The sequence below is a fragment of the Camellia sinensis genome, chromosome 8 (assembly GCF_055761805.1).
Source record: "Camellia sinensis isolate YWXY chromosome 8, ASM5576180v1, whole genome shotgun sequence".
Lineage (NCBI taxonomy): Eukaryota > Viridiplantae > Streptophyta > Magnoliopsida > Ericales > Theaceae > Camellia > Camellia sinensis.
In genome coordinates, this window is record NC_138968.1 from 186,232,549 (window position 1) to 186,246,618 (window position 14,070).

At 45.5% G+C, this 14,070-nt stretch overlaps 1 protein-coding gene across 1 annotated transcript; it reads right to left on the reverse strand.

Annotated features, from left to right (window-relative positions):
* Window positions 1-12,225: 12,225 nt before the first annotated feature.
* Window positions 12,226-12,828, reverse strand: LOC145798341 (uncharacterized). The gene is made up of 2 exons (XM_082885865.1): window positions 12,692-12,828; window positions 12,226-12,601 (listed from the first exon to the last, which is right to left on the reverse strand). Exons 1-2 carry the CDS (start codon window positions 12,826-12,828, stop codon window positions 12,226-12,228), a joined length of 513 nt encoding a protein of 170 aa, XP_082741991.1.
* Window positions 12,829-14,070: the final 1,242 nt, after the last annotated feature.

Sequence of the window (14,070 nt, forward strand, 5' to 3'; positions counted from 1 at the left end):
TCGTTTTTACTGCAATGTTCAAAAAGAGTTTTGAAAAACTTAGGTCGATGCAATGATTCTGGGGCACAAGAGAGCAGGTGGAATGCACTGCCATTTCATTCAGATTCCATCACACCTAGCACACGGCAGCAGCGAACACAGAAGTGCAAAAATTACTGCTGTTTCATTTAAATCTTTCTAGCACAATTGGCACAAAGCAGGAGCAAGCACAAAGCATGAAAAAACACTGCTGTTTCAATCAAATCTGCTGGTGTTACTGGCTCCCTGGCAGAAACAGACTCAAAACAAAACGAAAAGACAAGCATAAAACAAAATGGTGACGCCCGAGGTAACATCCCCCGGAATCACCCGACTTCTATACAACAGGACTGACTCGATACAACAAGACAGACCCAAAACAAAACGACAAGACTGACTCAATACCCAAGTCAGAAAGCACAAAAACTAGTATTTGCAAAATGTTCAAAATAGTGCATGCCATACGCCACATCCGGAGTAATCTGAGTGCCGCCTGCAGGTGGTTCATCCCTCGATCGTATCACATTATCCCCCACAAGTTCACTGATCAAGTGCCGATAGACTTTGCAGGACTTGGCGCGGGGATGATCCCGTTGTCGATCAGATCTTGTATTTCGTGGCGGAGACGAAAGCACATGTTAGTGTCATGGCCGGCTCGCTGATGGAAGGCACAGTAGTCGGCTGGATTGTGCGAGAGAGGGAGGTTCTTTGGTAATGGTTGCGGCTCCAGGGGCTTCAGATGCCCTTTCTTGATCAAAACCCCAAGAGCCTTTGATAAAGGCATATAAAGTGGGGTGAAAACCTTCTTAGCTTGGGGTGGATATTTGGCCGCTTGTGAGCTACTTCCGGACGCACCGGTGAATGGGGTAGCTGTTTTTGATACGGTGGTAGCAACCATGCCCACATCAGAAGATCTTGCAGCTGCATCACCACTGGTGGTCGCATTCGAACTGCGGGAAAACGCCCTCCTGGGCTGCTCCTTATCCTGGTCAAACAGACCCTGCCTCATTGCATCTTCGATTTGTACCCCCATATCGTGTAAATCTGAGAAAGTGGGAAAGGGGATTACAATCATTCTCTGCATTAGCTTAGGCTGGAGATTGCGCACAATCATCCGAATTTGATCCTTATCAGTAGGCCTTAGAGTCATCATCGAGGCCTTTGCCCTCCACCGGATCACAAAGTCCGAGAAAGATTCCTTGGGCTCTTGCCTTGTCGTTTCGAGATCACGAGTTGTGATCTCGATTTGAGTGTTGTATGAATATTGTGTGACAAAGGCCTCAGCCATCTCATCCCAATTCTTCTTCACTTCATCTTGTAATCTTGCGTACCAATGGGAGGCCACACCCGACAGGGTTCGGCCGAATAGTGAGAGCTTCTGTGGTCGTGTTAGGCCCATCGGCCGCAAGACGTCTGCAAACAGTCGAATATGGACCATGGGGTCGCCGGTCCCGTCAAAGCGGTCGATTTGTGGCATTTTGAACCTATCAGGGAGTGTTACGGCCTCCTCGGTATATCCGTCTCCGATATCCGGCATAGCCTTGGCCCCTTGGGATTTTTTGAAGAGCTTCTCCAGTTTGCTCAATTTCAGAGCTGTATTATCAACCTCAACCTCGACCTCGAATGGAGAGTCCGGGTGATTGGGTGTATGGACCTTGGACAGTTGTGGTGGAAGCGGGGGCGGAGCTGGCCCCGTTGGAAGACTTGTGTCCTCTTGCTGGTTCTGGATAGTCGGCACAGTATTCTGGATGTTTGGAGGAGCGTTCCGAACAGCAGGTATCTGCTCAGGTAATGGAGCCCCTGCTGGTGGAGGAATTTGTTGTGAAGCAGATGCCTCATTCTGCTGTTGCAGTCTAGTAATCAGTTCGGCCTGTTGGGTCATGATTGCGGCCTGCTGTTTGGAAAACTCCTCCTGACGGGCAGCGTCCTGCTGCATGAGTTTCATACTTTCTTGCATCTGGCGCATCATGGCCTCTATCCCTGATGTGTTCTGCCGTTCCATCTGACTGATTGGTATCTATCCCTTGCCTCTGGTGGAGGAACACTGATTGCCCTTGAACTGAATCTCTGACCTAGCAAAGTCTATCAGCACAAGTTCGATGAACCTCGGGGGATATCGGAGCCTTCAGAAGCTATGGTTCCCAGACTACCTAGCAAAAGAGAAAACAGACAGCATCTCAGCCTGATTCCATCTGAACGGATACAAGCATAGTTGAATGAGTGTGCCCTCTACTGAATTCTGCCCCAAAATCCTGCCCTAAACTGAGTCTGATACCCACGGGTAAAGCTGACTCCCAAATACTGATAGTAATGCCCGCAGGCCTGATGCCCAAACTCGCAAACTGGTGCCCGCAGGCCTGACGCCCAAACTCATACACTGATACATGCATTCCTGTAGAGACGCACTCTAAAGCACATAACAGATAAGTGAGAGCCAAAACACCCCTATGAAGGGGTAAGGTTTCCCTGTCCTATTTTGTCAGGAGCTAGGGTTTCACTACGCATGCAGCGGTTTCAAACAACCTATAAACGGGTAAGCAACCTGTCCTAGTATGGAATGGTCACTATGGATTCCGAATATGCACTAGGTCGAATGGTCAAAGAGGGTGCCCCGGTAAAACCGGGGTTTGTGTTCCCATACTGGCAGAGCCCACAACCGGTCAGCCTTATGGTCATGCCTTGACAAGACAAGCCTCCGGCAAACCGTTCAGGAATAGCAGATGGCAAACACGGTGTCCTAGGCGCACCAATGCAAATGCAATGCAAAGAATCACACAAGTGTAGTCAAAAACAGATATCATGAGTTCGAGTCAAGCTCTCTAAGTCCCCAGTGGAGTCGCCAGAAACTGTAACAAGCCCGCGGGGGGACCTCGCTACAGCTCGGACTCGACTTTTCGTAGTCACGGTTCTAAGTCTGAACCAAAGAGTCCAAATCCGGCAAATCGTTTTGAGAAAACAGATTTTTGAAAGAAGTGCCAAACATGGACTGCTTTGCCAGATACAGAGTCGCCACCTAAATATTTTATTTTGGGAAATTTAGGAAACCCTGACTCGGTGCCAAAAGGTCACGTGTCCGTCATCACCAAAGTTGCCTCGGCTCGGGAACTTGGGTACGATTGGGGAAGGTCACTTCGTGAGCACCCCCGCTCGCCCGGTCATAGACCGGCCTCTACTAACCATGATATCAATTTTTGAAAACATTGTGAGTTCTTATTCCGGTTATTAGCCTAGGTTACTATGTGATGCACACAGCATATAAGTATAGACTGGATCGCCCGAATTGGAACAAAACATTTCATGCTTGTTTATTTGAAAGATGATTTGCTACTCGCAAGTAGGCTTAAAATGCAGATTTTACCACCCGCAGGTGGGTTTAGAAAAGATGGTTTTGCCACTATCTAGTGGGCTTAAAACAAACAGTCGATGATTTATTCCAATCTAAACAACTCAACCTTCACCCACAGGCATTCAGGCAGATATATCACATAAGCATATAGCCTCATGGTAAGCATGCTATTCATGGCAGTCTCTCACACGCATGCGAGGATGCTAAAGCATAGAACTTACCGAGTACTCCAAGCCAAAATAGGAACTACATTATAAATCATGCATGATCCTAAGTATACAAAATGTCTAATGCAACACATGCAAAATGCAACTATAGCAGGCTCAGCTATTCTAAACATGGCATATGGAATGCTACAACTATCATGTATTCAATTTGGAATTAAAAGTACAATGCAGTTAGTATGATGCGCCGAGCCCGGTGCATGCAATACAGATGAATGAATGCAAACATGCTGTCATACTGTATGCTAATTGAAATATGCCCTAATCTAACCATCATAAGCAGATAAATAAAAGGGAGAAAGACGTGGGGTTGGAAGACATACATCACACTCACGCACACTTATTACAGTTGTGCCCTCACTCGGAGGATCCGAATAAATAATACAGTCCGAATATTACAGTCCCCAAAATAAAAGAATATTACAGTCCAAAATATTACAGAATTCTAATTAATTAATGAATTAACTAGAAAGCAAATAAAACTGGCATGCAAGCCAGGGACTGCCTTGTTTCTGGTGGATGATGCATGTCCGGACTGTCTTGCGCGAAAATCCACCGGAATGCCCCAATTAGCCTCTGTTTACACCTGTTATTCTTGAAAAGCGTGCCAAGTCCCGGAAAGTTGCTGATTCCTGGTTTTGCTGCAACAGAGAGCAGGAAAGGGGCATAGCAATGTATTTGCACAAATATATGCATGTCTCGATCCTCGTGCCACCAATCACGCATACCGAGGCATGATGGCCGAGGAGTCGAAATGCACAACTCAATATAGGATGAATGCACATGAAACTACAGCTAAAACCTAACTCCATCATGGATAATCCGGAGTGTCGGTGACTGGGGAATTGAGACACATTCCGTCACTCGGAGTACGAAATGTACCTCGTTTCCCGTGCCCGGGCTAACTCCTACTCCGGACACAATGCAATATGCATGATATGCATGAAATGCAACTAAGATATAATCCTAACATACAGAATGCTATGCAATGAGATGCCTCGAAATGCGTGCACACGGGCACGCAAACCGAGACGATGATATGTGTCTCGAAGTACGTGCATGCGGGCACGCAAACCGAGGCGATGATATGAAAAAAAGACAAATGGGCTTATACCAACATGAGTGAGCCTCAGCCACACTCACATAGGATGCCGACGGATAAAAAAGGAGTGCCTCGAAATGCGTGCACACGGGCACGCAAGCCGAGGCGATGACAAAATATTATGAAATGATATGGAAATGACAAATGGGCTTATACTAACATGAGAGAGCCTCAGCCGCACTCACATGAGATGCCGATGGCAGAAAATGAGGTGCCTCGAAATGCGTGCACACGGGCACGCAAACCGAGGCGGTGCATACGCAATGCAAATGACATGGAAAATGACAAATGGACTTATACTAACATGAGAGAGCCTCAGCCACACTCACATAAGATGCCGATGAATGAAAAACGAAGTGCCTCGAGATGCGTGCACACGGGCACGCAAACCGAGGCAATGGCAGAATGCGATGAAATGATATGGAAACATGATATGGGCTTATACCAACATGAGTGAGCCTCAGCCACACTCACATAGGATGCCGTCGGATAAAAATGAGGTGCCTCGAAATGCGTGCACACGGGCACGCAAACCGAGGCAATGATAAAATGTGATGCAACATGGCAAAAATGATATGCAAGCATGCTAATGGAATTCCAGCAACAAAACAAGGGGAAAACAGCCCCGGGATGAGGCGAAATGACATGAAATGCAAGGAAATGTCCCGAAATGCAACATTAGGCACCCGAAATGACCTATAGCTATGCTAAACATGCACAATATGGACATGCAATGCAAAGACAAAAGCTAGACAGTCCCAAAAGATGCACTTTCACAGTTATAAACATGGCCAAACAGCAAATATAGGTATGGCAAAAATAGCATACAAGAATAGGGGCCAAGATAGGGGTAATGAAGCAAGTGGTATAAGCTAAACCCAAACTGAAAAATTTCCTTCTACAACACTGAAGATGGACCAAAAATATGAACATTTACAGTATATGGCAGCCTCAAAATCAGTATACAAACATGCTAAAAATATGATGCAAAATAAGGCTCAAAAGGGGCTAAAACATGAAGTGTATAAAATAATCACCAAACAGAAAAAAAGTGTGAATGAAACATGAAGTATAGGCCAAAATAAGACCACTTTCAGTTCGGACCAAGGTCCAAAAACAGAAACAAAGAGGGCTACTAATTTATGCAAAAATGGGGCCAAATAGGGGATATAACTACAAGTGACATATGGAAACACCAAACAATGTTGAGCCCTTCTCCAATGTTGAAGAGGGGCTCAAAATAAGCCCTAAATCAGTTTACCACATGCTCGAAAATAAATTACTCATGGGTCAAAAATAGCATGCAAAATTATGACATACAAGATGGTCAAAGAAGCAAGTGTATTATGGAGGGCTCAAACAGGGTTGAGCCCTTGATGAGAAGTGAAGATGAGCTCAAAATATGGCCCTTTTCAGTTAAGGCCGAAGCTCAACACAAAAAGCATGCATGGCTTACATATTGATTAAGAAAAAGGGTCAAAAGGGTAAAAGTGTAACTTACCCTTGAAGATCTAGACTTTGGTTGCTTCTTGGATGGATTTGCTGCTCCTTTGGCCTTCAAGAACCCTTCTTTGTTGCTGGAAATGAGATAGTGGTGGTAGGGCTTGGTGGTGTAGAAGAAATGGAGGTTAAGGAGTTAGGGTTTTTTGAAGTTTTGAGAGTTATAACAATGGAGTTTAGGGTTGAGCCTTGGAGATGAATTTTTCTAACCTCTATGAAGAAGACCCTCAGCTGGTTTATATGGTCAAGAAAGGGGTGTAAAAGGGGGGTCAAATGGAGAGGAAAACTCTCTCCCAAAATATCCCCCGGATACAGAAAATATCTGGGGGATATTGCCCCACAGCTGGAAAGGGCACAGTGAGGAGAGCACGGCCGGCCGCTCACTTTGGCCGGAGGTGGCCGGCCGGCCACACCCCCTAGCCGGCCGGCTAGGGGTCAAAAGGGTCAACCAGATTTTCTGGCCGGCCAGGTATTGGGGAGGTAGCCCTATGTGTGTACAGCACAACCATGTAATTGAAATTCCAAGAAAGTGGGCCCAAGGGGTTCAACAATGGCTCGGAAAGAGGGGGTCAAAAGGGTCAAGTTGACTTACTGGCCGGCCATGAACTTTTAGTGGCCTCCCAGATGTGTAGATCACAGATATGTGGTTCAAAGTTCAAGAAAAAAGGTCCAAGGGGTTCAACATTAGCCCGGAAGAAAAGGGTCAAAAGGGTCAGGTGACCTAAATGGCCGGCCATGAACTTTTAGGGGCCTCCCAGATGTGTAGATCACAGATATGTGGTTGAAAGTTGGCAACGCTAGCTCTAAGGTATTCAACATTAGCCCGGAAGTGCGAAAAACGGGCGCCGGGAGGCTCGGGAGGAGAGATAACTGGTTGCTGCAACAATTGCTGGCCTCCCACCCTTCAGTGACCTTCCTCGGGATAAAACAGAGGTACCTGCCAAAAATGAGCGAAAACCGTTGCAAAACGAATGTTCCGGAGCCAAAACACGCAGTTCGGGGTCCCGGAAATGGGCTGTTAAGCACCGAAAATTGTATTCGACCTCGAAGTGGGTTTCTCAGCCCCCAGTGTCCCTCAAAAGGGATGAAATAAGATGTATGCCAAAAATCAGAGCAATAGGAGATGGTCAAGCGGTCCCGAACCGAGGCACACGGCCTGACGGTCCCGGAAAACCGGAAACCGGGCTCCGAAATGGGCAAAATGGCCTACGGCCACCAAATGTAGCCTACGGACATTGAGAGATGGTCTACTAGACCTCTCCCTCCCCTCAGGAAAAGAAATCGAGAAAACCGAGTCTGGTTCGCAAACCGAGACAAGGCACAGAAGAGGGTTCGGAAGTCCGGAGGCAGGGCTCACGGCCGCAACTCTAAACCTTCTGAACGAGCACATTACACAACATCACCAATCGCTCAATCAGTGATGTCTGAGTCTTAAGGTCGGTCAAAAATGGGGTGTCTACAGCTAGTATTACTCTTTAACCGAGCAAATACCCCTTTGCACTTACCTGGGTTATACTGTGGCAACTCTACTGTAGCCTAGCTCCCTACCGAGCTATGTCAAGCATGACATTCTGTCCTATTAACACCCCGGTCCGCTATTTAAATAGCTAGGTTAAAGCCTAAGTAGCACACCTTTGACCGAGCCTAGTACCTGCCCAAAACCGAGCTAACAAAGCTTCTACCTTGGCTTACAGCTCGGCCCAATATGATAGATGGGCTTAGCTCAGCCCCATTAAAACATAAATTACCCTCTCAATTGCTCCTTAATTCTATCTGTAAGGCATGATTGGGATTACTGTCTACTGGTCGTGCTAAGGTATCAACCGAGCTTGGACTGTGTTCGGTTTCTAGAATCTGCTCTGATCGTACAGCTCATCACCTCATGTTTTCGACGTCGTATTCTGATTGGGATACGTGGCATGCAGTGATTGCTATCACTCTTTGTGACAGCCGTCACATACTACCTAAAAATTCGAAAAGCCTTGCCCTTCTACCTCGATAATACAAACTCATTTCTTTGAATAGTCACCTCTACTATTCATCTTCTCTCTTGAAAACCCTCGCACTCTAAGCTCCATATCTTCACCTTCTACGCTCAAGTCCCAATCCAAGCATCCAAACCGTCTGTCTCGCTCATCTTAGTTGCAAATGCTCCTTCTATCGATTGGATTCTGATTTCACGCCCTAAATCTGTAAGTTCCTTATGCCTTTTCTCTTTTCCACTGATATACTTATGCTTATTGCTAGAGAATAACATATTTGTACCAAATATGCGTGCTATATATACTAAAACGTGAACCAATATCAAAAAACCTTAAAATGCCACGCTCAAAACCTGGAAACATATTGACTGGAACTTGAACCAGTCTAGAACATTGTTTTTTATCCAAAATCATACTGTGATCGAAATAAGAACATGTTTGTGACCTTTAGGCTTGTTTTTTGACCGGACTAGAAATCCCATGTCTTACAACCGAGCTATAATCCTGTCCCTTCTAGCAAACTGGACTGAAATGACCTCAGTTTCGAACCAGTCTAAAACCTTAAGCTGGTTCTGGAACTGAGCCAAAAAGTCCTAACTGTTCCTTGGCCGAACTCAACATTGCACGCAACCCCCACTGCAGAGCTAGGCTTGACTATTACTTAGCCCGATTTATCACTTGGGCATAACACCTTTTTATGTTCACTTTGAAGACTTGACTAGGTTAGCCAGGCACACCTTGCACTTTGCCCCTGGGCGCCTTTGCTCAACCGAGCCAACCAAAGTCCACATGAGCATCGTGCGAGGCCGCTGTGTAAACCTTATTAACATAGTAAATTTAAGATAATGGGCAAGTACCGATTTCTGGTGAGCTCACCTGGTGCATGGCCGAATTCCGAAGGGATTACCACATTCCAGATGACGTCCATCTTTCCTTGGCCGAGCTAGACACCACGCCATAGGGCAAGTCCGGTTTTGTTCCTTTCTTCGTGGTGTCCATCATTGAAGGAGGACTGTGGTTCCCAGTCCAACCGCTTATCCGCGAGTTTCTTAGGCAAATCAGATTATGCCCTACCCAATTATCCACCAATACTTATAGGATTATCAACGGAATAGCCGAGCTAAATCGCCGCATCGGCCTCAACCTTAGATTGGCCGAGCTATTTCATCAGTCCTCACTTAGCCAAAATGATGACAGTTGGGTCTACTACCTCAAACTAAGAAAGAGCCGAGAGAAAATCGTCAAGTGTACACCAGATAAAGACTTAAATGACGATGATTTTTTCTAGGTATCAGGAAATTTTGAAGACCAAGACACCCAAATACTGGGTTACAATATTAACTGGAACAAAGGAACAGTTAGTAAGGATAATCCGGTTGTAATCTTCTCTGCTACCTTAACACCTGCCGCACTAACCCTTGTGAGTTTGTCACTCTTTGCAGATTTGAACCAACTTAAAACAAATTATGGCTATGCAAATCAAGTCGCCCTACGAGCCGTGCTCCGTTATCGACATCAAGACTGGACCGAACTGTTTGACGTTGAGCCGACCTACCGATATAGTAGTAGGAGAAAGACCAAAGTAACCGACTTCCTTTTGGAGTCCTCACTAGAACCAGGCCCCACCCTTCCCCATATCAACCTAATCCTTCTTACAGAAGAACAGGAGATGGCCAAGAGAAGAGCCGTCAGGGCCTTAATCACCGAGCAAGCATCCGCCTCAAACCCCGAGGTCCAGACCGTAGAGACCATTGTTGCCCTACTTTCTATCCATGCTACCTTATCCCAGCCTAACAAGAGGCCACGCACCTCAGCCTCCCAACCGCAGTGGCTGGTAGATAAAGAAGAAATCAAGTTGCTCGCAAGCCAGCCTCGTCAAAGGGACCGCCACCCCGGTTGTGCTAGTTCTTCCTCTCCTCTAGTATGGGCTCCGATCGTGACCTACAAAGGCCGCACTGTGACCACGATCGACTCAGTTGCCACCGAGAAAGGCCATCTGCTGGCCTTTGCTCTATCCAAAAGCCTGTGTCTTCCAACCGACATGGAAAAGCATGACCACTTCACTGAGCTGAAGGAGATTCAGTCCACCACTAAGTCAATGGTCTTAGTAAAGTCTAAAATTTCTATATAATTATTATTTTTACAATCTCTTGGCGTGGTTGAACTGACCACTTTATATGCTTTGCATCTCGTTCAAAAAAATCACGTTGCCCACCAACGCGTTATCGAGTTGCAAAAAACTACTAAAGCGGCCATCACCGAGGTGAAAACGAAAGATGCCACGCTAAAGGTCCTAAAGGCTTCTCTGTCCAAGTTGATTACCGAGAAGGAGAAACTAGCCGAGCAGATCAGTGCAGCTGAGGCGGAGAAGCAAAAGCTTTGGCCGAGAAAAAAGATCAGTATCTTTGCGAACTTGCCAAGCCAGAAAAGAAGAAGGATGCCGAAATCCAAGATCTGAAGAAGAAGATGGAGGACGTAGAGGATCGGGGTTTTAAAAAGGGTGAAGAAACCTACGTCCAACAATATGAGGCTGCTAAAGACATCTTTTTTAAGTGTGGCTAGAAGGCTGTAGCTGAAAAGCTCGGTCAGGCGTACGACTTTGAGATATTCCTGAATCCTTCCTCCCATTTTATACCGAGCTATTTGGCAGACTATGCCAATGTTGTTCAACAAAAGTTCCTTCAAGAGGAGGTGAAGGAAGAGATTCCAAATCCAATTGACGCTCTGCTTACAAACACTGACCTTGGTCGCCAGACTTCCTTGCCCGCCCATGTGGAGCTGCCCAGCCAAACCGTGTCAAGTTTGATTGATGAGGCGGCCGTGACCAACCTAATGCAAGAAGATGGAGCCAGTACCGGCTTGCCAAGTGGTGAAGTTCGTGCTTACCTGAATGTTGAGATCGATGACCTTTTTGCCTAACCATGATGGAACTAGTCCTTTTATGTTTTTACTGTTCTTTTCTCTGCTATGTAATCGGGTTGTATGCCCTATCATTTGTAATCAAACTCCAAGTAATGACAAATTGCTATCTTTTTGTACGGTCACTGTGTTTCTACTTCATCTTTTGTGTATAATGTTGACTGCATGCCTAGCCGAACTAATTGGCTCGGCCCTACCTTACCTTGCCAACCTTCATTGGCCGAGATACTTATCTCGGCTAAAGAACCAAAACATTTGTATTGGTCAAACCTGCCAACCTTCTTCAGCCTAGATCATTTATCTCGGCTAAGGAGTACAAAAAGTTACGTTGGACAAACCAATCATCCTTCTTTAGCCTAGATCCCTATCTCAGCTAAAGAGTGCAAAAATTGGTGTTAGTCAAACCTATCAACCTTCGTTAACATAGATCCTTATCTCACCTAAAGAGTGCAAAAATTTTGTATTTATTAAACTTGACAACCTTCTTTAGTCTAGATCCTTATCTCAGTTAAAGAGTGCAAAAAGTTACGTTGGTCAAACCTGCTAACCTTCTTTGGCCTAGATCCTTATTTCAACCAAAGAGTGCAAAAATTTTGTATTGGTCAAACCTGCCAACCTTCTTCAGCCTAGATCCTTATCTCGGCTAAGGAGTGCAAAAATTTTGTGTTTGTCAAACCTGCCAACCTTCTTTAGCCTAGATCCTTATCTCGGTTAAAGAGTGCAAAAAGTATTTTTGTTGGTCAAACCTACCAACCTATATTGCTTTCCAGTCGGGCAATGAGTACAAACAATTTTACAAACAGGGGAATACAAGTACTGAAAGAAATTACACGGAAAAAAATGTCTACTTGTTTTATTGAAAAAGAAAAATTACAAGTTTTGAAAGAACTAAAAATAAAACACTTTGAGATTAGCAGTGTTCCATGGCCTCGGAATTGCGCGGTTGTCCACATCTTTGAGGTAGTATGCTCCTTTTCCTGCCAGACCAATCACTCTGTATGGTCCTTCCCAGTTAGGTCCCAATTTGCCATCTTCGGGTACCAGAGTGTTCCCCAGTACTTTGTGCAGCACCCAATCTCCAATCGTGAATTGCCTTGGATGTACCGCCTTGTTGTATTTTCTAGACAATTCTTGTTAATACGAGGTGATGTGGACTAATGCCCTCTCTCTCTGTTCGTCAGCCAGATCTAACTCTAAGGCTATGGCCTCTCCGTTCACATCAGGATCGAAATTTTCACTTCTAATAGTGAGGAGGCCAACTTCTAAGGGGATCACTGCCTCCATGCCATAGGCTAAGGAAAAAGGTGTTTCGCCGGTCGACCGCCTAGGTGTAGTTCGATAAGTCCATAAAACGTGGGGGAGTCCTTCTGTCCATTTTCCTTTTACCTTTTCTAGCCTCTTTTTCAGACCGTCTAAGATTACTTTGTCGGAGGCCTCAGCCTGGCCATTAGCTTGGAGGTATGCCGACGTAGAGTTGCAGAATTCGATCTTGTGCTCTTCACAAAAATCCCTGAAAATTCATCCATCAAATTAAGTGTCGTTGTCAGATATCAAGGCCTTGGGAATTCCGAACCGAGTTATGATGTTCTGTCAGACAAACTTCTTGACGTCTTTTTCTTTAATGGAGACGAGTGCCTCTGCTTCCACGCACTTGCTTAAGTAGTCTATTACCACAATAAAGAACTTTATGTTGCCTGGCGCGGTTGGGAGTGGTCCCACAATGTCTAAGCCCCACATTGTAAAAAGCCAAGGGCTGGTCAAAGGTAAGAGCTCTCTTGCTGACTGATGGATTTGATGTGCGAACTTATGACATTTCTCTCATTTTTTGACGTACTTCTCAACGTCTGCTTGCATGTATGGCCACCAATACCCTTGTGAAATAGTTCGGTAGGCCAGCGATCTCCTTCCTCAGTGACTTCCACAAATGCCCTCGTGGATTTCGAACAAGAACGCTTCGACCTTGCTAGGATGGACACACTTTAAGTATGGTCCTGTAAAGGATTTTTTGTACAACACGAGCAATGGGGAGAGTCAAAATCGCTGTGACTTTGCTCTAATTTTGTTGGCTTCCTTCCTGTCTTCTGGTAAAACACTATCTTTTAAGAACACCACTATGGGGTCCATCCATGAGGGACCTAGCTCGGCGCAATATACTTTGGTTGCTTTAGGTTCTTCAATACTTGGTCTTGGTAGTAAGTCCATTAGCAATGGGTGTGGGATAGATGTGTCGGCCATTAACTCAAAACCGGCCAGCTCATCTGCCTTGCTATTTTCTTCTCGGCCGATTTGCTCTATCCTTACTATTTTAAACTTCATGATCTCCTTTCTGACCAACTCTTGATACTTGGTCATTCTATCATCATTTACTTTGTAGTCACCCAAAATTTGGTTGACTACTAGTTAGGGGTCGCTGTACACCATCAGCTCGGTGGCCTTTATGCGGAATGCTGACTTTAAATTGGCTAACAGTGCTTCGTACTCCTCCTCGTTATTGGATGCTGGAAATCCTAGGTTGATTGCTTGTTCAATGGTTAAGCTATCTGGCGAGATGAGGACTATCCCAAGTCCAGCATCGTGCATGTTAAACGCTCTATCCACGAAAAGCTTCCACATCTCCCCTACAAACAACTTCCAACAAGTGGAAAGATCTGACGACGCCTTAGGATTTGGGATGCTAGCAATACTTTCTTCTAACTTTTTGTCCGTTGTAGCGAATTGTTCCTTACTGCTTGACTATTTTAGCATTCCATTCTCAAGCGTTTCTTCAGTAGCCACTGTAGGACTAAATGGTTCGCTCCTTACTTGTTTGTCTCGTTGCAGGGGCGGTCCTATTCCCACGGCCCTTTCCCCACTTTGCTCGGTTATCTCGGCTAAGTTCACTGGACACACATAATGACTACCTGGGTGCAAACTCCACCACGAAGTCTGTCAATGCTTGGGTTTTTATCACGGTTCATGGCCGGAACTTGACGTCGAATT